Here is a 26,187-nt window from a genome sequence, read left to right on the forward strand (position 1 = left end):
TTTACCATTACAAAATTTATTGGATAATATTTATCACTAACATATTCTTACAGAATTAATAGGAACTTCGGCTACTGGGGGAAATCTCGGTATTTCAGTCTTAAATCCCATCACAGTCAACTTATACCGAGAAACAGAGATGTCCTCCAGTCGATAAATATGTACCTGCTCTGCTCGTATGTACATAATTTTATGAATTCACAATGAAGTAATAATATTATTAAACGAACGAAAACGTCAGGATCACGATTAATACAGCGATAGGAAAAATAGCGTAAATCAAGGTCCTAGGTTGACAACTCGATATCAACATTTCAACTTCTTCGCCTTCGTGTTCGATACCATTCATCATAGGAATCTCAACAACGACTTTTTCTCGCGACAGGAACGAAATAGGAAACGTACATTCGGTTTTATTCAAACACCCTCTAATATAATCGCTGTATTCGTAAGTTGGCTTGGCTATATCGAAAATCGTATGAATACTGTTTTTCACGATATCGTTATCGCTGTAGAAAATATAAAAGTAATACCCATCGGCGTGTACTTCGTGCTGAATTTTAGTATGAATATGAGTCCGATTTTCCAAAAACTCCAGTCCGGTGCAATGATGCGAATACGTGAAATTATTATTTAGGAGAATTCGGCCTTCGTGGCACGAAATTAAATCGTTTTCGAAACTGGAAACAGACGAATCGCTGCTATCGTTGTTTGTTTTGCCGTGAAGAAATCCCTCCAAGTGGTTAACATTTTGGTCATTGATGGATCGACTCCGTCGAGTTGGTGGACTTGTGGCGGTGGGCACTTCATCGGGTGACGATTTCATTCGTCTGATTTTTCGTTTCAGATAATCTTCGGCGTATTTTTTCAACTCGTCTAGCGTTTCTTGACTGTAATTTTCTCCCCCTTGTTCGTCAGAATTACGAATTACTTCGGCGTTTGGGTCGTAAACAACTTGCACCTCGTTTTCGCCAACGACGTGCGGATCGGCGCCATTTTTGTGAGCTTTTTCGAGTAATCCGCACGAATGGAAATCTTTTAAATCTTTGACTACCATAATTCGGCCGCCATCGTATCTGCAGAAAGGTAAAGTACAGGTTTAATGTAATTGAAGCGATGTATATATTTTAAAAATATTCCGAAATTGAACATATTGTAATGAAGCTGATTGTATATTTATTCGAATGGAAGAAGGCGTGCTTGATAACCAACTCAAAATCGGCGTTACTTAAACGGGAAAACGATTGAAATTCGCCAATGCAAATGCAATCGAAGAATTCAAATAAGTTATCGAATCTAAGAAATTAGAAGTAATTACCAAAACGAAAACCTCTACCAGCGCCGAATTTTGTACGAGTATCCATAACGTTCTAGTGGACACTACTATTGAACAACTCAACTACGTCATTGTGAAGAAATATGGTTCCTTACCTTATGAAATTCGATTTGTTCAATATAAAGACATCAACAAGTCCAAATCAAAAATGGCTGTCATTAAAGCTTCGTATGAGGTTTACGATCTGGCTTGTAAATCCTGTTATATCAGCGTTGGCCTAGATACATGTATTGTGGATACTGCCATCAGAATCGTTCGATGAGACACATGCAAACTTCTGGGTCATCCCACCAAACACTGCAACGAACCAGCCAAAGAATACATCCCAGAAATCAACAAATGTCTTGACTGCTCTTGGCACAATAAAACTATTATCGACAACAAACTACCTAGATTTCGACTTCGACCAGATGACCACAAGACACTTTCTACTGACTGCGCTACTTTCAAAGCCCTCCAACTACACACAGAGACACCGTTATCACGGACTGGAAAGTACATCCTGATAACTTCCTCTCTGATCACCGTCTCATTCTTTTCAATGTAAATGTTAAAACCGAGGTATTCACCACGCGTCCACGATATACGAGTTCTTTCAGGTCTCGTTAATCAGGCCTCCACCTTATTGCCACCCGCCCCTCTCATCTATTGGTGGAACGATGATTTGCAAAATTTAAAACGAATCTTTTGTAAAATTGATCGACAATTTCGAAACGCTAAAACCCCTGCAGTCGAAAGACTTGTATTTAAATCCTTCCACCGTCAATTTCGTAAATTTTATCGTAACGCTATTAATGATTCTAAAGTATACGCTTGAAGAAATTTTGTTTCAAATAACAAACAATGGGGTCATGCTTACAACTCCATTGTTAAGCACCCTCATCGTATGACCATGTCCCAGCACGTTGCAGACCGTATACCTGAATTAATGAACTCTTAAGTTTCCAAGTGATTCAGAAGTCAACGCCGAACGAACCTTCTTGGTTCTGAAGGACCTCCTCCCTTCATCCTACCTACAGACATCGCTTCTGTACTGAAACATTCCAGTAACCAAAGCTTGCCCGGCCCCGATGACCTCGGATATAAAGCGGTTAAAGCTTTACATATCAGCAAACCAATTAATATTCTTACAACTTTGTTTAATCACTGTGTGAAACTATCGCACTTTCCAAAACCTTGGAAAACTGGTAATATTAGTTTTATCCCCAAGCCGCACAAAAAACCCGAAAGTTTTGAAGGGTATCGTCCTATTACGCTTATGAAGTACCATAGGTAAAACGTTTGAGCGTTTAATTGAATTACAATTAGAGCTCTTCCTAAACGACTTTTCGCCTTTACATCCCAGACAGTTTGGTTTCCGCAAGTATCACTCTTGCGAACAAGCAATCAATGAAATGTTAGCCAAATGTGAGGACTTCAAGAAATTCGTCTATACAGCCCTTGTGAGACTTGGATGATATCAAACATGATCGCCACTTCCTCAATTTTTACATCGATGATCGCTCGGCAGATAACCACTGCATTCTCGGTAGAAACTTCGTGCTACAATACGTCCATTCGATCCTGACTGAGCCAAAGCTGAAAATAATGATCCGAGGACCTAATCCCAACTCCAGGTTACGAGCGCTAAAAGGCCAAGAGTACTTTCCTCACATTCGGCAGACCGGCGTAGTTCATACTCTTCAACGTCTCTCGATACCGGCGCTAAACGAAGAATGAAATTTGGACATCTTACAATTCGAGTTAGCAGCAACCCTAAAAGGTTGGACCGATGCTGATAAATTCAAATACCTACCATACCACCTGGAAGATGAAGCTCTAGAGACATTCACACATCTCAAAGATGTAAAGAAAATTGACAAGTATAGTGAAATTAAGACTTTATTAGAAAAACGATATCAGCCGAACAAACAGGCATTAAAGTCCGAGCTTAAAAAGAAATTCTATCAAGATGGCTCTGATATTGATGATTACATCAGAGACATCTCAAAAGTATGTAAACAGATAGATCCAAAAATGGAAGAAGAAAAGATATGCAAGAAGATTATTAAAGGACTTTCTCCGACTCTTATCGAGTGGCTATCAATCTTTCAGATCGATTCCATCGAAAAACTTAATCAATTTTGAAGTACGAAACAAAAAATCTTATGAAGGAAAAGCGACAAGATATCGACCTGAACACGAAGGTCGAAAAACTAACAGAAAAAATGGAACAACTCGAAGCGAAAGAAAGCAAAACGAATATATATCAGACAACAAACCTGATTGTGAACGCAAACTACTACCCATCTTATCCTCAAAGAAGGCAAAACTTTGCCCCTTTTCTTCTGTTATAAAATTTTGCGTTATCTTTTGTTGTTAGTTGTTGTTATATAATTATTACATGTTATCAAATTTTACGTTATCATTTGTTGTAACTAGTTATTATATAATTATTACATGTTACCAAATTTTACATTATCTCTTGTTGCTTCTAGTTATTATATAATCATTTCATATTTTTTTTCTGTTGTACTATTATCTGTTAACTTTAACTTTTTAATCCATTGGCTACTGGGATCTAATTTAGGGCGTGGTCGCCCTCGTCTCTAAAGGAGGGGGGAATTTGTGGCGTCGTAAATTGCGCCATATTCGACGACTCGTGTTTTCGTTAGAACATACGAGTCGCCGAATAAGTAATTTCTATTTCTCAGAATTGTGGAAAAATCCATCCGCCAATGCGATGGCTAAAATGTCACGCCATCGCATCGGCGGATACAAAATTTGCTGATGTGCAACTTTTGATGTACAAAGTTGCACACGGTACTTTTAGGCGATCACGCCACCTTTCTGCCAAAACTGCTGAATCAGCAGTTTTGGTGGAAATGTCCACCAACGACTATGTCGGAGGTGGACATAAATTTTAGTCGCGAATCGTACCTCCGTGAGGCATAACATCTGCTCATTGTAAATTGTCATTCGAACTGTTTGTTAAAATAAAGTTCTATAATCAAGAAGTGTCGTCTCGGTTTTTATTTCGGAGGTAAAAAGACGTACGTGACACTAGGTATCATTGTTGATTGTTCTTTTGCATAGTACGAACACATTGATTACATAATCGATAAAGGTTTAAAGTACGTCTCTCTTCTTCATCCAATTTGCGTCAATGTGTTTGGCTATAGTAACCCTGCTAGGAGAATCATGTTTTTTGGTACTGTGGTTGCTTTATTGAAATATTGTTCCTTGGTTTTCTACACCGCCCTTTTCAAACAAGACAATATCGTAAAACTACAAAATCTTTGTCGTTTAATGTCGTAACGTATAATTAGTAATTAGAGCTTATAAAACCGTAGGCGTCGATGCTGCAGGAGTATTAGCCCAAGTACCTCCTCTGCATCTACATATAGCTGAACGAAGTGTCTTCTGGCTTTTGAAAAATAATTGACCTGTTGCAAATTACCAACACCTTCCTCGAGGTACTTCTCTCCGTAATAGTTTTTCTCTTTCCACCCATTTACTTTGCCAAAATTCTTGGACCTCCTCTACCACTGGTAGATGAACTCATCGTCTCATCAATGACATACAAAAAGTCCCTCCCCTCGACCAAATTGATTTTTATCTCCGCCAGGCCCTCACCAGGCACGGAGTGTTCAGGCAATTTCTGTTTGACATTCATCGTTCTGACTCCAACCTATGCAAATGTGGCAACCCAGAAACGGTTGAGCATGTCTTCCTTTTTTGTAAAATTCATTCACAAAATAGACCATTTCCAATCGAAATTATAGACGAAAATCACTGTAAATATCTCCATAATACCGTTAAAAAGCTGTGGGATCTGGAGAGGTCCAGGCAGTCGCGTCCCCCCCCCCCTTTAATTGATCGACAATTACTACCCATATTTATGTAATCTCCGTTTGTCCAAGTATTGATTTCTATTATGTTTTATACATTGTTGAAAACCTTATTTTTGTCGAAATACAGGTATATTGCTTATCTTATTACTTCCAATTACGGTAGCTTGCCCTTCGTAATTGTTATATTTGTATTGTTAATATCAATGTATGTATTGTTTCTGTGATGTATTACACTGTGAAACTATTCATGTATATTGTTATTTCGTTGCTATCATTCTCTTAGCCGTTTGTTAGTGCTAATTCACATTTCTTTTGTATAGTTTATAGTCGATATCTATCGTTGTTATGAGGTATTACATTGTCAAAAATCTTAATTTTCGAAATTGTTCATGCATTGTTTATCGTGTCATCATCATTTATATAGATATTTAATTGTTATTGCATCACTTGTTGTTTCCTAATTGTTGTATTTCAAGCATTATTGTATTACCATTCTCGAATGTCAAGATTCTACTTTTTATGTCGTATTCCTAAGGTTTTCCCCCACTGTTTTTTTTTTATCTGTTTTGTAAATATTGTGTATTAATCAATGTTGAACTATATTTTTCGCGTATTTTATTGTCAATATGATTAAGTTGTTTAGTTACTTGAAAACCTAAGGTAAAAGTGATTGTTCAACCCATATTGCACAATAAATTTCCCCCACCCCTTGTGGGATTGGGGTACCCAAAAAAAAAAAAAAAAAAAAAAGGTAGGTAGGTAGGTAGGTATGACATGTAGGATACATTAACCAACCTGGGACGATAACATGATTTATTCCCTGCACGTAATGTTTCTATTGGACAGTGTTAATTTTTTATCAATCACCATAAAAGTTTTTCAATTTTTCGTCATCACAGTTCGATTTTATCAACTCAGATCAATTTTCAAGATTCAAAAATTGTCAAGTTATAATCCAGTCTCAGTTCTTCATCTATAACTATAACCATAGTAAATATACATTTATTTGTCTTCGTCCCCCCCTTTTTTTCAAATTCTGATTTTTCTTCTTTTTACTGGATACCTTGATCGTATTTTCTTTTTTTTAATAGCACATTTATTTAGGAAAAAAAACAAAAATTCAAAAAGTGTTCTCAAAAAAGACCTGTTTTTTTTTGGTCAAAATTACTGATAAAACTTCTGCGTTTTTTCATTTCTTCAATTGAATTGGTGAGAATAGAAAGGGATGACGGATATCGCCCTATTAGGGCTTAAATTCTTCAGCGTTCTGTTCATCGTGATTTACAAATTGTGGTTACGATGGACAGAACCAGTAGATAGGTTGATTGATGTAATTTGATATTAAGTCACAATTTTACGATATTACTTTCTCACAGATATGGGAGAGTTTCGAAATATGGCGGATCGACTGGTGATGTCAGGTTTCCACAAAACTATCAAGAAAGTGGTATTTGGGTGCAGATTAAATAATGTAGTTAAGATTAATGTTTTTAATTTAAAAGTTAAAGTTAATGCTTAAAACAAATATTTGATTGATTACTTCAAACACAAAAACAATAATTTTTTTTTTCGATACTAAGCAAAAAAATATGTCTTGGTTCTCTTTTAAAAACATCTCAAGTTTTCAAAAATGAGTTAGAAAAAGGAAAAAGACGAGAGAAAGAAGATAATATTATCACTGTGTAGCAAAATAAACAACTGCAGTGAAGGAGCAATGAAACTAGCTCGGGAAACACCACTCTGCAACATGAGAGTAGTCTTAAGAGCAGCTAGGAATTTAAAAGGTCCAAATCCTGTGAGCTCAACCATGATGAGCATAAACACAAAATATCAGCTTAGATTAGACAAAGAGTTTTCTAAGAAATGTGAGATACCAGAAGAGTACTTAGGAGATCCCGACACACATCATTTTGGGAATGTATTGTGCAAAAAGGAAGCTGTGGACTGGTGGGTTGGAAATGCATCATTACCAAGCGATGAAGTCAAGAATACCATTGATGTAATGTATGAGAGACACCGGCAAGAAGTAAAACAATATTACAGCATGACCTGGAGATCTGGAGTCATTAAATTTGAGCATATGACACTATGGTGCAGAAGACCACGCAAATTCCACCACTCAAAGAACATACTCGACAGTGACCATGCACCAATTATATCAATATATTTTCATCGTAGTCTTTTTATAAGTATAAATCCATTACACCTCTAATACATATTTACGATAGGTATGAGTAATTATTCACGACATCAGCGTTTTTCTTTTCCGTCAGCATTCCACCTAGCGCCATCAATATACAGAGTAACTCTGAATGGGAAGGAGTTTACAGCCATAAGAGACAGCGCAGTAGCATTGTCAGTTGCAAGCACTGTCGCTCGCCAAAGCAAGCGGAGATACAGTCCCAACCTTCATGGGAGATATGTAGAAAGAGCAACAAAGAGAATCCTCTCCAGCTTTTTCTCTGATCAACGATCGAAAAGAAGAACGAGAGAAGACGAATAAATAAGAGTTAGCAGTAAGTGTCGAGTTGTCTTCATTTCTCAAATATTTAGCTGTTTTAACAAATAAGCCTATTATCACAATCCAAAAAAAAAAAAATCTTAAAAGCATGTATACCAAAATTTTTTGATTTTTGAATTGATCTGTTTTTGTTATTCCAGAAAAATGAGAAAGTGAACACAGCCACTTTCTGTTCAGACTGATTCAATTACTCTTCGTACATAATTTTCCATTAATTCTCCCCTCGTAGATTTTTTTTCAGTTTTTTCTTGTTTTCTTGTGGAAATACTTCGAGTTTTAAAAATTCTGAGTCAAGTATTAGAACTTGAACCCAAAAAAAATACGATCAAAATGTTCTCATATAAATTAGCTCAACATAAAATATTAATGATTTTATTCTGTTTCATTTTATTTTTTTTCAAGACCAACAATTCAATAAACGAATACCGCTTCACTGCTACATGCAACGATTATCCAGCAGAGAATGAGAGCCGAGATCCTGCCTGAGGCTCCTGATGATGAAGTTATTAGCATCTATTCTGAAGACGAAGTTTTTTCAATTCCATCCGATCAAGAAACCGAATCAGACAAAAACGAAATAGGCATCCCCAAATGCGCGATATGCCAAAGTCGCCAGGTCAATGTGCTGATTAAGAAGTGTAAGCATGCGAAAGTATGCAGAAGATGTCTTGGACGGGTGTTATGGAAGAAGAAAAAACCCCGAATGCCCAATATGTAGGAAAACCATAAAAGGATACACCCAAATTTTCATCTAAACAAGCTAAAAAGAAAACACCTCAAAATCGACTAAGTATCAAATATGTGTAAATTAACGTTTAGTAGGTATTTTTTTTTTTTTTTTAAATCGTTGTCAACTCTATCAATGTTTCTGACGAATCAAGGAAAAGATCTGCCGAAATTGATAGACATGTATGTAATCGAAAAAGCGAAAGGATTAAAGTATAAAATAATAAGATATTATCATTTCACTCTGTTGTGGTAGGTAAGTGCATATTTTCTGTTCTTTTTTTTAAACCCTTTCATAAAATAAAGACAACATCGGTTATATAATTAAATGTGTTCATTTTGCTAAGTATATTCTTCATCAGTCACAATACATCAAAAATGAACGAAAATTCCTTGTATGATAATGAGGGAAATAAAATCGACATAAACCCCCCGCTTTACCAACTGACCAAAAATCCCAAATTGAAAATTTGATCTCAAATTATTTACACTTTTCACTTCTGATCCAATAAATGCTGGCAGAGTCAACATGAAAGATTATAAAATAAATCTAATTGACGAAACTCCAGTGACGAGCAGAGAGTACAAGTTTACCCCCATTAAAAGGGGCAAAATGAGAGAGCTCTTGAACAGAATGAGAAAATATCAAAAATTTTGTCTCAGAGTTCATCATCCTACTCTACTCAGTTTTTTTTTTTTTTTTTAATAACAAAAATCTTATGGGACTTTTCAATTTTTATGCAATTATCAAAAATTGAATGAAAAAATTGCATTGAATAATGTAGGCATACCTATATATAAATACATATTTATAAATTACCGTGCTATGTATGTTGGCACCAACAGTACCAATGGGCTGGTAGCCACGCGCCATGAGCTGGTAAGTATTTCGAGTAAGTAAAACCCACTTCAATTCAATCCCTTGATTAATGCATGCCTAAATTATGATCAAATTTACACGAACTACAACTAGTGTGAATTTTCGTTTTTCTCAATAGTTGTATCTTCTGAAGCGAATAAAAGGCCAACTTTTACGTGCCAAACGAATTCGCGTGCAATGGCAAGGCCCCCCGGCACCACCACCGCCGAGGCCACCTCCGATTCCACGAACGAATATTCATCCTCCGAGGCGGCCACAGCGGCAAAATCCACCGCCCAATTACATTATGAACTATGTATATGAGAAGGAATATATACAAGTGATTACAAAATCACATTCCAACAGACTTATCTTGTAAATTGGTATGCTATTATCACAATTTTCCACATTCTATTGTGTCTCTCACTATCAACAATCACACTTTAAAATAAATAAATCAACAAAAATGTCAAACAAATCGTGCTGTGTTTTTGGAAGTGTATTTTCAGAAAATTAAGTAAGTAACCTTAGACATTAGTCCACACCAGAGAATCTGGTTGATAGCTTTTATAAGGTAAGAGACAAGTCAATTGAGTATGAGCTCTTGGAAAACTATTCAGTGTATATCCCTACGGCAACATCAAATACATAAGGTAGTGAACTTTTGTTAAACGCTCCCACATTATAATTGTTCTTAAATTTTCTTCACTTTAAACCTTTTTGTATAAGTGTTCACAAAAGTAGCACTATTAACTCATATAAAAAATTTACCTACTTGCTAAAACGTCTTCCTGATGAAAGATAAAATTTTCATTTCCCACCATCAGGTCGACTTGAGACATTCGTCGTGTCCAAAAATCACACTGATTACACAAACATCGTCTAAAATTTTACTGTTAAGTAAACATATTTTTTCTAAAATTAAACTCAAAACAACTCTTTTAATCTTGGGTAACTTCTTTAGAATTGGAACATTGCTTTGGATAGTTTTCATGGCAGAGAAATCATCAAAAATTCTTTCGATGAATATCCAGTCTACCATCTACATAGGTCAGGAGAATTTTGTAAAATTGCAACCTTGCTAAGAAGTTCGGCTTGTTTTTGAGTAGGTAACTAAGTTGCAGCACCAGTTATCAATATCACCAAAATGTAACTGGATGTATCTTTTCTATCTATTGTTTACATATTTTGAATCAAAATAAATTGTTTAGTTGAGCGTGCATGACATTCATTTAAAAAATTATTTGTTAAACGAATACTAGAGTGAATAAGTTCCAGTTCCGTCCGATGTGCCAGCCAGACAATGACATAGTCACTTGCCGAGGCAACGATGTGAACTAGGGCCTTTCAATCTTCATATTTCGGTCTACGATATAGTCTATGTAAAAGACTCCGAAATTCAAATTCCAACATAGTTAAGGCAATGATCTAGCGTCATTTTGAGTCGAAATAATTCAGGTATGAATTTATAGGTAGGCTGTTTTAATTGTAGTAATATGATCGATGAATCGATCGGCGTATAATATTTTTCAAAGTATCACTTCTTCGTAATAGTTCACAAATTGTAATCGATTCTGTTTTTATTTCAATCAGAATCTCGACCCGAATAATTAAAATTTCGATTATGACCACCGCGAAAAATTGAAAATCAAAAATCATTCTCTGGTATCCAGTACGTTGCTACACACAAAAACACATTTTCACTTCCTATATCACTGAAAAAACATTTAAATTTTCACCAGAATAAGTCACGTATCAAATCTTCAAAGTCAAGATTTTATAATTCAAATACTGCTTAAACAATACAAAGTTTATTGCATTATTCATTTATTCAATATCTTCTTCGCTGAGGCGACAACATCGCGACATCATTGAAAAAACAAAAATTCGCGAAATTTGCACAACATAAATAAAATGAAAATCCAGACTGGATATTTCACAAAAATCACAGGGTGTAACGCTTTTATTCAGGGAGGGGAAAATTTGTAAGAACGAAAATAAAAACAGTGTCCAGAGTGTCCTGTCTAAGTGGAATATCAAGTATACTACCACTGATGTCATTGAAGAGCTAATCTTTTCGAAGGGTAGTTTTCACCATCTGAGTCGGTTACCATTTTCATTTATTCTTCTGATACAGTTGTTTTTGTTCTGGGAATTTGATAAATTGTATACAATTTCAACACATAGGTACCGATGTAGGTGATACAATTTATTGCAGACAAAAATATAGAAAATAAAATGCTTTAGTATGCTGCTTTTCAAAACAAATCCTTGTAGGCATCCTGTTTTCAATAATTCAGAAGTATCACAGACGTACAGACCGAGGCTGTGATCTACAATGACCACTGGTCAAGTTGACGTCTCACCATTTGATGATGCATTTTCGGCTTGTTCCAAATGAAGAGAGCATCGATGGGTGTTTGATTAGCGGCAGAACGAATACTTCCTGGACATTGTAGAACCGTAGCCAGTTGATCAGCTGAACGAGATTGTTCTGGAAAACATTTGAGCTGGCATCCCCTGGTAGAGATCATGATTCCCTATAGAAATCATTATCCTTTCGCGGGGCATTGCTTGAGGTACGGTGGCTTTATACTGTAATCTTCTTCGTACGCCTCAGAATCTTTCTTATATTGTTTTGCTCTACCGTTGTCGCTGGGCCCATTACCATATTTAGTTCGCTTGTTAATACAGCCATTCGTTTATCCGGGCGGGCTTTTACAGAAATGATGACCGTGCCGGTTTTTTCCATGTTGATTTTCATCTTCATTTCCTCTGCGATCTTCCGGAGTCCATCATCTTCTACAATTGCTCTTACGTATTTAGTATCCATTCTGTATCGATTTCTTCATTTGGTACGAATATTACGCTTTCACAAACGACTTCTCGGATCACTTGATGGTTGTTGATATATGCTACTGGGAAGTTAGTTGAAAATGGGAGTAAATCTCACTATTTTCTTCACGTAATAATTCTGAAACGATTGATCTAAATGAGCATCTTGATCAATCAACAAATGGCACAAGACCTCAAAATTTTAGATTAAAAAAAATCCATGAACTCTTGGTTTAAATTATGGAAGAAGGTAAGGTAGTATTTTTGTTTTATTTTTGTAAGGCTTTAAATATTTATACTTACACTAAAAACTGAAATTATTTTTCAGAAGTCGTTGAGTTGGACGTGCAAGACATGCTTTCAAAAAAGCGTCCAAATTTTAGAAGGGAGTCCTTTAAGGAAGTTATCAGGAAAAAAGGGGGCACCCTGTCATCGGGCACCCCGAGAACCAATCACCTTTTCACATTCATGAGGCTTCTGCAGCCATGTTTGAAAGGGTGGAAGGGCCGGACTCCCCATGCTACTCTATGAACTGCTGGTACTTCAATAAGTACATATTATTGGCAAGCCTTAGTGATATTAAAAATTGTCTTTATTTAGCTAATTTTGTCAATTATTATTTGTACATGGTTTTTATTTATTTTTGTTTTCAGAGCTACATTCACGAGCTGGCGTATGCGAGATCGATTAACGGTATTCGATCCAGGATGACATTTCGATAGATCCAGTGAATTATTAGTAGATACAAAACCTTGTAGAAGTTTAAGGAATGGTTTTTTTTCATAACAGTGTGGTTTTGTGTTTTTTTACAGGAGCGATATCGCTATTCCATAGATACGTCGGTTTCAAAAAAGTATGGAACTACATTTGTGGTAAACAGATTAAGCAGAAAACAAGCTAACTTGCGAGTATAATGATTGGCTTGCAATTAAACATATCTTTCGATATTTATCCGGCACTAAAGACTTCAGTTTGAAATACACAGAAAAATCTGATAAGCTGGAATGCTTTGTTGATGCGTCATTAGGCACGAATTGTGAGTTGTTAATAAAGAAACTAGCATTCTAACGTTTATGTAAAGAAATTCTGCGTTTTTTCAACCCAACACTGAGGTTCCAATGTGCTTCTTTGGAAGCTTTACAGGTTGGCCAATAAATACGATTTCGTATTCGAAAATTATATGTCCAAAATATGACATAAACCTAATGTGTTACTAATCTTAAGCTACCGACTGCGGTATGCTTTGTATGTTCTTTTTCAGTTATCGAACGATTAACCAACTACGAAAACAGGAAAACCCTCTATAAAATCACTTCTCACGGCATAATTACTCGTTTATTTCCCTTTTTGTTACCAGAGTGTCTACTAAAATCAAAAAAGCGAATTTCTCGCCTTTTTCTTGCTTTTTTCTTGCTTCCAAAAATGAAATTTCTTACCCCTCTTCATATTTACGCATAGATAATCTTCGCGAACCCCTTCCACCCCCCACCCCCCCAACAAAATTTCTCAACAAATTATTCTTCAAAGCAGAGAAGTGAATTAATTTCCCAAATGAAAAAATAGTAATAAAAAAACGTAATGAAAACAAACGTTGAGGCAAGTCTACTGAAGTGAATTCAATCCTATGATGATAACAGTAACGAAAATATAAAAAGTAAACTTGAATGCGGATCAAAGTCATGTTATTTGGGGGAGGGGGAGTATGATGTCGTTTTTCCAACAAAAAATTGTTATTTTTCCGACAAAAATCAAAATTTTAACGTGCTAAATACCAGTGACATATACAATTACAGGATCAAACCATGAAAGAGCTTATATTATTTTTATTTGTGATTGAGGGGAGAGCAAAATCAGAATTTTAGACACGAAAAATCGACATTTTAGGTTGTTTCAGAAAACTCTTCACAATGAATGATCATTTTAGTGAAATTAAGGTAAAATTACTGCTCGAGCGAAGCGAGAGCGAAAATTTGTAGAAAAAATTTGTGTGAAAAACGAAAAAACGACCATTTTGTATGCTTTATTATTTTACATTTTCATCGGAGCACAATAATATCAACAATTTTGAAAAGTTAGTCGTTCTATTCAAAAAATGAAAAAATTGCACTTTTCAAATGGTTTGAGTAATTACCTATAAAATCCAAAATTTCCTATTTAATTTTTGAATTTCTAAAATTTTTGAAAACACCATCTTGAATGGCCCGAACGAAGCGAGGGCAAAATTTTTGGAAAATTTTCAATTTGAAAAGTAGAACAACATCAATTTTAACAAAATAAAAACTTGAAATTTTGGTGGAATAACTTCAATTTTTCAGAAATTTTTGATGTGAATTCTTGTAAATTTTCTTGCTTTTTAAAGGAATTTCTATACTATTTTCTAACTTTCTTGCCACCCATGCGAATTTCTCGCCTTTTTCTAACTTTCTTGCCTTTTTCTTGCCAGTAGACACTCTGGTTACATAACGATTGTACCATCGTCTTCAATTTGAAGCAAGTTTGGGGAAGGTGAAGGTTCTCGTTTTTTGAGGATATAAATGAACGAGTATAAATACTTTTTTTCTCAAATGAACCAGTACAATACCGACGAGAATAAAAATTAATGATACTACGAGTAATATTGAGAAACACGTAGATGATGAAAAAATTAGCATTCAACTTCATCAAAATCTCACCACCTTAATGAACCAGGAAATAACAAAAGCGTCTCGAAAAATAGCACACAATCTCGTAGCCTAAAAAATTTATCTACAGCCAATCAAGTAAATCAGCCACAATCTCAGCAACAGGCTCCAAAAAAAAAGGCGACCTTTGCAAGCATCCGTAGAGAGCCGGTATAATATGTACCACTGGTAAAAAACTTGAAATTAACCGGTGGAAAATCTTATGTATGTACAGCTGAACACAAAACTGTAATCTATGACTGAAACAACTTATATATTTATATGACAAGTTGAAATTTAATAGACCAATGAGTAGTCTCGGAATTCCCATATCATTGATGCAAATAAATGAACAGGATAAAAGATGTTATTTCCGGAATTTTATCAATTGCATGAAAATGCAAAAATATCTCAAATTGTCCAATTCTGACTGCTGAATAATCGAAATTTTACCTCCAGTCGAATAAACAGGTAATGTTTTCAGATTTATTAGGATCACGATTAAATGTTTCTTATAAACTTACTACCTACAGCAAAAAAGTTTCAGGAAAATTTTCTTAAATGCCTCGCTAACGAATGCGGTCATTTATTTTGTTATGCGTGTATTACACGTTGTGGCGATAAGTGTGCGTTATGCCGTAAACCTATTAGGAATGTGTGAAAAATATTTCTAGGTCTATAATTTGTCTTGTTAGGTATATATTAAACACGTTTTAGGTCAGATTAGCCTGGTACACAGAACATTAAACAATACTCAACTTGATAGCTGACAAAATATGTATAATGCTGATATGCAGGCCGCCGATCTGCTTTTCAACCTGGCCAACAACAACGTAAGGGCCATACCTCATCAACAGCCACCACTAGAGGACCCAGTACTTCTAGCCCTCAGAAATGAGCTTATCCCAAACGTACTTCCCAGACACTCTACAATCCAATCTCCCAGACCCCCTACACCTGATGTCGATTTTACCTGCTTCGGTAAATAGACATACAGGTATGGGGTTATTAACTACACAGGTATGCAACTTTGCACACGCTTACAAATTAATTTATAATTTATTTATATCCAGAGGAGGCTGTTCCTGTATATATTGCTTGCAGGTATCTTTTAGTGAAAGAAAATAATAATAGAGAAATCTCAAGAGTAGCAGGAAAAAATTCATGATAGGTAAAATATGTATGAAGAAAACGAACTTGTATTATAGGTAATCAAACCCTTTGCAGCAAGGGAAGTTCTATAATAAATACAACTGCAACTGACCATTTAAAATCATTAGAAAACTTTCAAATGAAAATTATATAATAAGGAGTACCAATCAGATGGAAACTCTTAAGAAGAACCAGTACACATAAGGAGATTAAAAGAAGTATTTCCCCCAAAAATAAGATGAGAAAAATTGTTTTAAATGATGCAAATATGAATATTACCAAAGAAACAACTAACAAAAACTCCAAAAGCGGAGAAGTCTAGAATGATATTGAATGCGCCAGCTCCTCTAGAAGAAATTATAACGTTCAACAGAGTATAAGTTATAGTGTCAGCGTAGAGATCGAGAAGACCGAAATAATCCCTGCCAAACAAACGACGCTACATCAGCCCAATACCAGTATATTTAAATACGATGTCGTGGGTGTGATGAAAGGTAGAAAGGTGATAAAATGAACTACATGAATTATTTAAGAAGTGAAAATTTTTAAATAAGGGTAAAAAATTAGAAGGATGAGATTTTTAAGCTGGCTAAGACAATATATAGGTAGATGATTGATGGTCATGAATAAGGCTTATCAGGCATTCCTTCACTATCAATATTTTTTGATTATTCTGCAAAATATTGGTGAAGCTTAATCTACTCGTAGCTATTGATTGCTAATAGAAAGAAATTCCAATTCATTTCTATTATTGCGTGCATTCGAGAAACATGTTGTCTATCGCTGTACTCTTTTTCATCGATCTGGAAACTGCGACCATTATGTGTATCATGGTCCAGTTCAAAGTCATTTCTCCGTTACAAATTTTAGTGGTATCATTAGAATTCTATTTATGATGAGGAAAAAATTATAAAAATTAAATTCATAAATACTTTAATCCCAATCTGCATTATACGCAGATAACAATACTGGGAATAGGTTGGAATTTATTACTTGACTCTCTACTCCCATTAGGTAACCAAACAAAAAAATGTATATGTAATCACTGAATCTTACTGGAGTTCCAGCCCTGCTCAAAGTAGCATATGTCATACTTAATCTAGAATAATTATCAATTTGCTTTGATCTGGTGGAAAGTTATTGCCATTATCAAATTTTTAATTAATTTCTTGATCTAATTCATCTTAGATGAAAAGTTTATATTCTTGTCGTTACAGACTTTTTGCATCATTTTTATCATCATGTTATTTAATAAATTCAACATCTGCTGGATCAGACTCAACATTTATCACATTAAAAGAACTCGACTGATATCCAATCAGCTCTCAAACATAAAATTAATGGTAAAGTGAAAGTCGACTAGCTGCTGCTGATTGGGGAGGAATAATATCACCTCCAACCCAGCCTATTGTGAGTATTTTATAGCATTTTTTTTCTCTGCTTAGATATTTTAATAGCGTTTCTGTGTCCGTTCTAAGGCAATATAAAACACTCAATTGATAAAAATGAAGATTCAATAGTTAAACATTTAAACAAACAAGTGGGTTAAAAAAATTATTATTATTTTTTCCATTTGTGGGCAGGATACGGATAAATGAAACAAGCAAAAATAAGTAAAAATCACCCTCAACATGCCTTAGAGTGAAATAAATATTACTTTCGTAAAAACTACCAAGAATACTGAATAAACATGCATAAATTTTAAATTATCAATAGGTACAGTGTACATTTTAATTGATGCTTCGAAAAGCGGTGATAAGAAAATCGTGATAATTAGGCCTGTTTGGATTAATTTATCCCAAAAGGTTAACCTGACCTGACTCCGGAGAATAATCTCAATCAATGTAGTTCTAGGATAATCAGCTAATAACAGAGGAACAATTAATAAACTTCATTTTCCCGTAATTGGAAAAATATCCGACAGTATTCTTAGATGTCAGTACAGTTTCCAAATGAGAGTTAAGTGATACATCTTTGTAAAGTAAAGCTAATGTTCTACAGAATTCTTCTATGTACTGTGAATTTGCTTTCTTTTATTCGTTTCACTAGAGCACCGAAATAAACTTCGCAATGAAATTCTCACCATAGTCTTCTGAGTTCGGTCAACTTATCGTAAGATTCAATCGTCCGATTTAGAAGGTGAACAACAGGTACGCTGAATATGTTTTTTTAATTAAATCTACCTTTTTGCTTTGCTTCATTGTTTTTAGGACCTCATGTAATAATCGTAATAATATGTCAGGATGGCAAATGAAGCAACTACTGGCCTAACCTGTGCTTCATAATCATGTATATACTGGTAAAATAATTAATAGACAAAAAATTAGTTTTCCTTATTCAATAAAATAAAATGTTTAAAGATATTGGAATATGTGTAAAAGCGAATTTTTATTCTTGTTTCACTCGAGATAGTTCGAAACACCCTACCTATCGACTCAACGTCGTCGCATTGCTAAACAGAAATTCTAATTCATTTGTGTTATTGCGTTTGTGTGAAGATGTTGTTGAGTTTCGCTGTACTCTTTTTCATAAGTCTTGAAAGTTTGACCATGGTTCACATCATGGTCCATTTCAAAACAGTATCACCACTGCAAATTTTGATGGGTATCTTCCTTTGATCCATACGCTTTGTTGGTAGAAAGATATCCTGAAGTATTTGAAAATCCGCTAAACGAAACCAGCAGCCCTGTCGCACCAGGTGATTTCATGATTATAAAAATCAAAAAATTCTTATCATTTTTACTTTGTTTAAAGCAGTTATTCTAAGTAATTAAAAAATGAATAGCCATACTGGGTATTTCACAAAAATTGTGTGGGGTCACACTGCTATTGTAGTAGGGGAAAATTTATGAACAGGATAACAGAACATAATTTTTGGGAAGGCATGAGATTTGATGTTGAAAAATGTATTAAAAATGGTTATTACCTACAATATTTGTTTTTATTTATAAAAGTAGATCGTTCTAAGAGACAATTAGTCTCCCGGTGTTGATTTATTTGGGGAAAAGGCAGACTTCACAGTAGGTCTATATTTTTTTCCTCTATCCTTAGTCTTATCTGTTCTCTACATTCGTCATATCGAGATTCTAGCCATATATTCATGTCAAATAATAATATCCATTTAATCCAGTCTAACTACAGAAACTGTTTTCAATAGATACTTCATACTTATGAAATTTAGTTTGTGAATGAATTTATCATAATATTGTACATTGTAAATGATTATAGGGTTTTTAGTATGAGTAAGTAAATGGAATGTACGATTTTGTCAATCGCAGTGTCAACATTTTCCCCGGATGTCGATGATTTAATGTGTGTTCTGTGCAAGTTGAGGTTGCCAGATATCGCGAGTGCGATTTTAATACTTGGAAAGTTTGGGAATACGATGAGATCTTGGAACAGGCAGCTGAGAACAATAAAACTCAAATTCTTATCTAGTTGAGAAGTATCATTTAACTACGGCGAGTATAAGGACAAGAGAGTGGAAACACATTCTAGCCTCAGCACAATTGTCAATAATGACACAGAAAAATGTCTCGACTAAAATACATAAGTAGGTAATTGATTATTTTCTTATACATATGTTGAATTTAAGACTTCTAGTATTGATAACTAACCATAAATTATCAAATAAAGATGAAATGACAGCAGAAAAATTATATGAGAAACTCCCTCGGCGACTCATGTTCTTTGTATTAAAAATATCGTGTTACTTTTATAATATCTCATATTAATTAAGCTGCAAATTGGTTTTGGTTTTGGTTTTGGGTTCTCTTACTTTCATTTGTATATTGATGTATAGTTGGTTATACAAAAACCTGCAGTAAATATTGCTGCCTAATACCATTCTCATAAAGTCATAACAATACGGTTTGAATTTATTCGACATGAACTCGTCTCCCCTATCTGATCTCAAAACAGCTATTTTTATACCACTAAACAGAAGTCATTCGTTTATAAAATCCGATAAAAATATCACATGCTTCACTCTTCTAAATTTCAGTATAATTGGTATAATCATCAATTGAAGTCATAAAATAAGAATACCCGATACCCCTCATAGATAGCTGGAGTTATTTTTACCACATAAATCAGAATGAATAATTTGAGGTTGGCGAGTAGCCTTTGGAGACGTACCTACAAAAGGGTTTTTTGTTTGCTTACTCAGAACACAATTTTCACAAAAATATTTACTAAAAATCTCCAATTTAATTTTTTTAGTATTTTTCGACGTACCTTTTTCAAATATTTCCTTTAAAGAATCAAAATTCAAATGAGCTAATTTCTTGTGAACATCAATAGCAACAGCATCAGTAACACTAGCCTGTATAATATCTGATGAATATAAGTTTCAAAAATAGCGACCCTTCCTTTCAGCAGTATATGTACTTTGATGCTGATAGCTGATGTTTATCTTTTGCAACGTTGATTTCAACAGGAATTTGGAAATCTGTCATTGACAAAAAATACTTGTCGTCATTCACCACGTGCTCAGAATATCCAGAGGCAGAATCAAGATAGAATTTCATTTTGTTGTTTGATGACAAACTTATTAAAGCCATTGGTTCCTCCACCTCTGAACTTGAATAAAACAAAATTTCTTCTCTCTTATTTTGGCTCTGACTGGAACTTGCATTCGAATTTCTGTCTAGGAAATAACATTCAGACTTCAGGTTGCCGAATTTTTTACAATTGAAACAATGCTTATCTTTTTTGCATTCAGATTTGAAATGACCAAATTTCCCACAATTATGGCACTGGACACTTTGATTCTGACCTCTTTCACGAAAATTTGACCTTCCTCTCGAATTAAAATTATTTTGATTTCTGGAAAATTTTGATTTTTCTACACCATTGGAAAAATTACGATTTGGGAAATTATTCGATCCACGAACACCATGAAAAGAACGACCTCTAACTTGATTGTGATCTGGCTTGCAGAGTAAATGTCGAATTTCCAACTGCATTTTATGAACTTTTGTAGCAATTTCAAGTTTGAAAAATCAGCTGGAGGCTCCAGAACTACTCAAAGTGGTTTGAAAACGTTTCTTATCGATTTGACAGGTCGGAAAAGGGTAAGTATATTCCAAATTTCAGCTTTCCAAGTCAATTTGGTAAAATTTAGACTTTTTCCTTATTTTTGGGTTAAATTTGATTGTTAAAAATTCACCAAAAATATGAAAATACACACTGGGTATAGCACTTGAAATTTTAGCTGATGATGAATTTTTGTATGCTCTTTCGATCGAATAACTTTGTCCAGTTGAAAAAAAATTCGTGCTAATCCTATGTTGGAAACCCAAATTTGCGATTTCGTCTGATCTGTCAATCAAAACGGTCGGCACTTATTTTCTCGTTAAAGTATTTCATTGGTGAATAGATGTCTATTCCTGAGCAAGATCATATTATTATCGAAGAAGGTCGCGGTACCTACAACGATTCTGTAGCACGAGCACGTGTGGATACCTTCGTCCAGTATGTAAATTTCGGTATGTATTTTTTATCATTATATATACCCCCTTTTTTTTTCGCGAAAAAAAGTGTACTGAAATTGATCGAAAAGGATAGACGTTTGCCAATCAGGTAAGGTGAACTTATTTTTAGGTGAATTAAACTAATTAAAAGCTTAGTTATATAGAACTATCGAGCACTTTACGCATACATAATGAATTAATGACTCGCTAAATTAAAATTTTCTAGGAGTGAACAACACGAGTCTTATATGTGGAACCTCAACATCTATCTTTTCTTTCTATCCGGCCCAGATCCGATGCCATGACATGAGAAATGCTCAATTTTCATATTTTTGGGACCCCCTAAAGCAGTTTTGCAATCCACCCCCTCTGTAAATCTCACAGAAAAATGCGTAAAATAAAATAGTATGATTTGGCACATCAGTTTTCATCCGCATAAAACGGAATCTCTACAAAATAACTTCGAAAAATATATTTCGAAGGGGTGAGAATACTATAAAAGCCACTTGGGGGTTCAATTGACGCCGATTTTGGATACGTTATTAAGCACATCTACTATGGTATAAAACAATCAGCTTCATACAGCAATTTAAAGTAGGTATCGTAGGACAAATTATTCAAATTTAAATAAATTACGATACCTCGAACACAACGATAAGTTCACTGTCGACCCCTTGTTCAAGAAAAATCCCCAGTATTCCAGACTGTCATCGGGTAATATCATACTTTTACGCAGCCTGAAATGCTTCTTATAATTCGTATCGACTTTATGGTCGTCTATTTGGAAGGCATTGAACGTCGAATTCATTTTTATCGTTTGACCCTGTAAAATGAAGCAATCAGAGAGTTTATCATTCTGCTTATACCTACGTCACAGATTTATTTTCTTTCAATAGGTAGGTAGGTAGGTAGGCTAAGGTACACAGTTGATTGTGTATGACGATCAAGTTACCTGACAAAATATTGATGAGATTCCCTCTTTTATTTCCAAAACATCTGATTCAGTGACTGCAAAAATTACGTCATTGAATATTTTATGGCGTATATAGAGCGGCGTTATTAGCAAGGTACAAGGTATAACTACGATTCCCAATATAAACACAACTACTCGCGCTGCTCCGTACATGTTTTTGCCTGAAAAATTGAAAATCATTTTGATGAATTCGTTCGTTTGGACTTTCGAGTGTGCAGAATAGGGGGAGTCATTTCTTCAATGTGGACGGTGAATTGGTCATTTTAAGTGGCAATTTCTCGAATAATTCGGTTTTTAATGAGGAATTTTTATTCGAGAATCATAATTTGGACTTGGGGGAGTAATGAATGAATTATAATGCTAAGTCGAAATAGGAGAATTCTTTTTTACTCTGCATAATTTATAGTTTTTCTACACGTTTTGCTTTCAATCTAAGAGTCAATTCCACAAATTCGCATCGAGTAAAAAGGTTCACGTTGTGGTTCAATTCGAGTAAAAATGATCGCCATTTCAATCAAGGACGGACTGAGGACGGTAACGAATAATCTTCAAATTAATTAATTTTGAAAATGCAAACAAAAAACTCGATTCTACCATAAATGTAAAGAAACAAACACTCGATTATCGAATAATTTAGTCTTCATTAGCCAGGATAGAAACAAACACTTCGCGTTGACATATTTATCACTCAAACGATAATCGTGCTACCTTAGTTATCAAATTAATGAATTCAACGAAATGGTGAAAATATTAATGTAGAATTTTACTTACTTACTCAAATTTGTTTTTCGAAACCCGAATTCATTCACGTATTTAAATAACTTATTTCTTCTACTCGAAGTAAAATTCTACTACTTACTCGAAAATTTTTATCAATTCAACCAAGACGTGGAAATTGTTGCGAATTTCACAAAATAAAAACACTTGAATGAAACGACGACGAGATAATGATTAAATTACGAAACGCTTCTCTGCGATAATTTTTTTATTTAATTAGAAACGTTACACGAATTTTATCTGTGTCAACATTAATTTTTTTGCCCACAACGAGTAAGTAGGATTGGTAGGTACCTATTTAAATGGATTTATTTTATCAAAATGTGCGTTACAATTTGCTTGATTTACATGAAGAGGATGAAGCACTACTTATTTCGTTTAGGAACCTGAATGAGGACGAGGAAGCATCGATTAACTCACCATTTAAGCTGGTTAGAGATGAATATTTTGGAGAGCGGTAATATCCAACGCTTTCCATCTGTACTACTATTTTTTTCTCGATCATTTGAGCGAAGGAACTGGAAATTGGAAAACTTTCTTAGCACATTTATAAAATTAATCAAATCGCAAAAAACTTTTTGGAGAATGAAAATAAGTCATAGACAAGGCAATTTACATTTCACATCGAAAATCACACCGAAATAAATGTGTTTTCTTGCACATTATTATGGACGTACTGATCATATAGGATCGGAAGTTTGTGTACTTTATTTAGATTAAATCTTATCATCGCTGCGTTGTTTTCGACTTTTGACCTTTTAAAAAAAATATATATTAATAATAAAGAAGTGGCGTGGCATAAAAGTGTAATTTTTACTTCATCTACACACAAACTAATTCCATGTCAGTATATGAAAATGATAAATGTAATCGAAAGTATTCCCTATCTATTTCCTCTTATAATTTTAGTTCGATAACTATAGGTATACAAAAGGTTAAACATTTACCTCATCGTTGAAAAAAATCTGCAATTTTTTATGCTGCTTCATTAAATTTGCGAAAATTTAACCAACTCGAGCTTGATGAAAACTATAAACGTGCATTTACCGTTGGGTACTCTTGTTTATTACAATTTAATTTTGAAATCAAATACGTTTAAACGCGCTTTCTTTCCCACTTTAAATTTATTACCAGATTACAAACCATCGAGGTAATCCCTATACACGTGTTGAAAATGTGAATTCAAATGAACACTATTCCTATAGGTATGTTTATCGTTGTCGTCTTGGTGTGTAATCAGTGTGTGGAGTGAAGATAGGTACCTACAGTGAAACAATGAATTTAAAATTCGAGGAACCTCAAATTGATCTGAACAGAGATCGATCTCTCGACAACAATGATACACACAATAAAACTAGGTAGGTACTGAACTTGACACCCACGCTGAGTAATGAAAGAAAAAGAAAAAAAAACACGAGATATATTTTTAGATACTTTATCTTTTTACAATACTTATCGATTAAGAAAAAATTAACTTCACGATCAAAATAAAATTTCCAATGAATGCATCATGTTCCATAGGTAGAGTAATAATTATTCGTACTTTCTGCTAGATCGTACGAGTGTTTTTATGAATCGTAAAAGGCGATAATTCATTATCTCCATGCATGCCTGCAGAGTAAACTAAAAGCGAACTTATATTACATCATTTTATTATCATCGTACATGAGTGATATTGTCGCACAAGTACCATAAGCTATGACGTTGATCTCGTTCACGTTTCTTTCGTTTATTTACGTACTTATTTATTTATTTTAAATCTCCACACACCGAGAGGGCGACAGCTTTAGAATTGGTCATTTTGAAATCACGATTTAGCAAACTGATCGAGTGATCGAGTCGATTCGATTGAATGATTTTAAAAATAAATGGAATTGTTTTCGAGTTTGGTGTCGTGTAACTCACGAGATGGTATAATAAGTGCGGAAATGTTATTGACTGTTCTTTGTTAGGTTAATTATAAATGCTACTTTAGTAAGGCTTATTTGCTCAGGACCTGGAAGCATGTTTGGTAGTTCAATATACACGTCTAAAAATTCACACTTTTTGAGGTATTCTAGATTTGCCTCTAGCGAGGAGCCACAGCAGGACTGATCACCCAGTTGTAGCAATAATCCTAGCTAAAAAGAGAAATGAAAAAAAAAATTGAAAATTTCAAGAAGTAGGTACCTACACAGAAGAAAAGAGAAAAAAACCATGAAGAAATTAGCGAAGAATAATTGGAATCTCTTAGGAAACATTCATGGAATGAACCTATTTCTATCCATCTACTCACCTATACCTTTTTCTAACAGAAACATTTCCATTGTTACTATCTGTTTCAGACTATGGTTCCAATAATGACTCAACTAATCTTCCTACATTTTGCCACAGGCAACCACCTTGACGTGGAAATTGTCGCTGGTGGATATTTCAGAAAACTCCTTACTTTTGAATTATACTTTTTCGGCTTTAAAACTTAATTTTTTTATAGAAATTTTCATCTTATTGATTTTTTTTTAAAATGGTGACTGAAGGAGGATTTTCATGAAAAATATTGATCATTTCCTAAAATTTTGCAATTTTTCTTTTTTACACGATAAATTGTTAAAAAAGTGACCAAAGTCACTTTTTTTGGCCATTTTCGCTGAAATAGTGACAAAAAGTGACTTGCACGTGAAGTAAGTGACCTTGTTTCATGCCTGTACTTACCTTGTAACCTGTCAAAATGCGTTAAAATTTCATCAGAAAATCAATTATTTCAATGAAAACGTATTCAAAATTTTTTTTTGTGAATTTTGAATTTCAAAATAGAATTCAAATTCAAATATTTATTGCAGGTCACAGCTTTCGCTGTATTTACAATGTCATATAAAATATAGGTACTAATACAGATAGGTATCAATAACATGCATGTTATTGATACCTATCTGTATTAGTACCTATATACAGGCCATATTGCAACATATCAAAATGCATTAAATTTCATCGGAATGTATCTTCCTTTTTTTTGGGGGGGGGGGGAGAATTTTGGGGTTTCAAAATTGGAGCATGATTTTTTT

At 34.3% G+C, this 26,187-nt stretch overlaps 2 protein-coding genes across 15 annotated transcripts in view; both read right to left on the reverse strand.

Annotated features, from left to right (window-relative positions):
• On the reverse strand, positions 1 to 24,247 carry LOC135844027 (uncharacterized). 5 transcript variants are annotated; one of them, XM_065362145.1, is made up of 5 exons: positions 24,094 to 24,247; positions 23,567 to 23,664; positions 22,349 to 22,530; positions 22,038 to 22,219; positions 1 to 1,076 (listed from the first exon to the last, which is right to left on the reverse strand). In XM_065362145.1, the coding sequence occupies exons 1-5, from the start codon at positions 24,096 to 24,098 to the stop codon at positions 221 to 223; spliced, it is 1,323 nt and encodes a 440-aa protein (XP_065218217.1). In that variant the 5' UTR covers positions 24,099 to 24,247; the 3' UTR covers positions 1 to 220. The 5 variants fall into 5 exon arrangements, with proteins under 5 accessions (XP_065218217.1, XP_065218290.1, XP_065218511.1 ...); XM_065362218.1 differs by having other exon boundaries at positions 23,567 to 23,901; positions 24,094 to 24,240; XM_065362439.1 differs by lacking the exons at positions 23,567 to 23,664; positions 24,094 to 24,247 and adding an exon at positions 23,229 to 23,319.
• LOC135844575 (uncharacterized) overlaps positions 1 to 26,187 on the reverse strand; it is a 427,884-nt gene that overhangs the window by 261,255 nt on the left and 140,442 nt on the right. The window lies entirely within an intron of this gene.

Source organism: Planococcus citri, chromosome 1 (assembly GCF_950023065.1).
Source record: "Planococcus citri chromosome 1, ihPlaCitr1.1, whole genome shotgun sequence".
Lineage (NCBI taxonomy): Eukaryota > Metazoa > Arthropoda > Insecta > Hemiptera > Pseudococcidae > Planococcus > Planococcus citri.

Coding starts and splice junctions, on each gene's coding strand:
- LOC135844027 (XM_065362145.1), bottom strand. Junction 22,220..22,348: donor TCTCATCAATATTTTGTCAG/GTAACTTGATCG, acceptor TTCATTTTACAG/GGTCAAACGATAAAAATGAA. Junction 1,077..22,037: donor AACTTATCGTTGTGTTCGAG/GTATCGTAATTT, acceptor ACCTTTCTGCAG/ATACGATGGCGGCCGAATTA.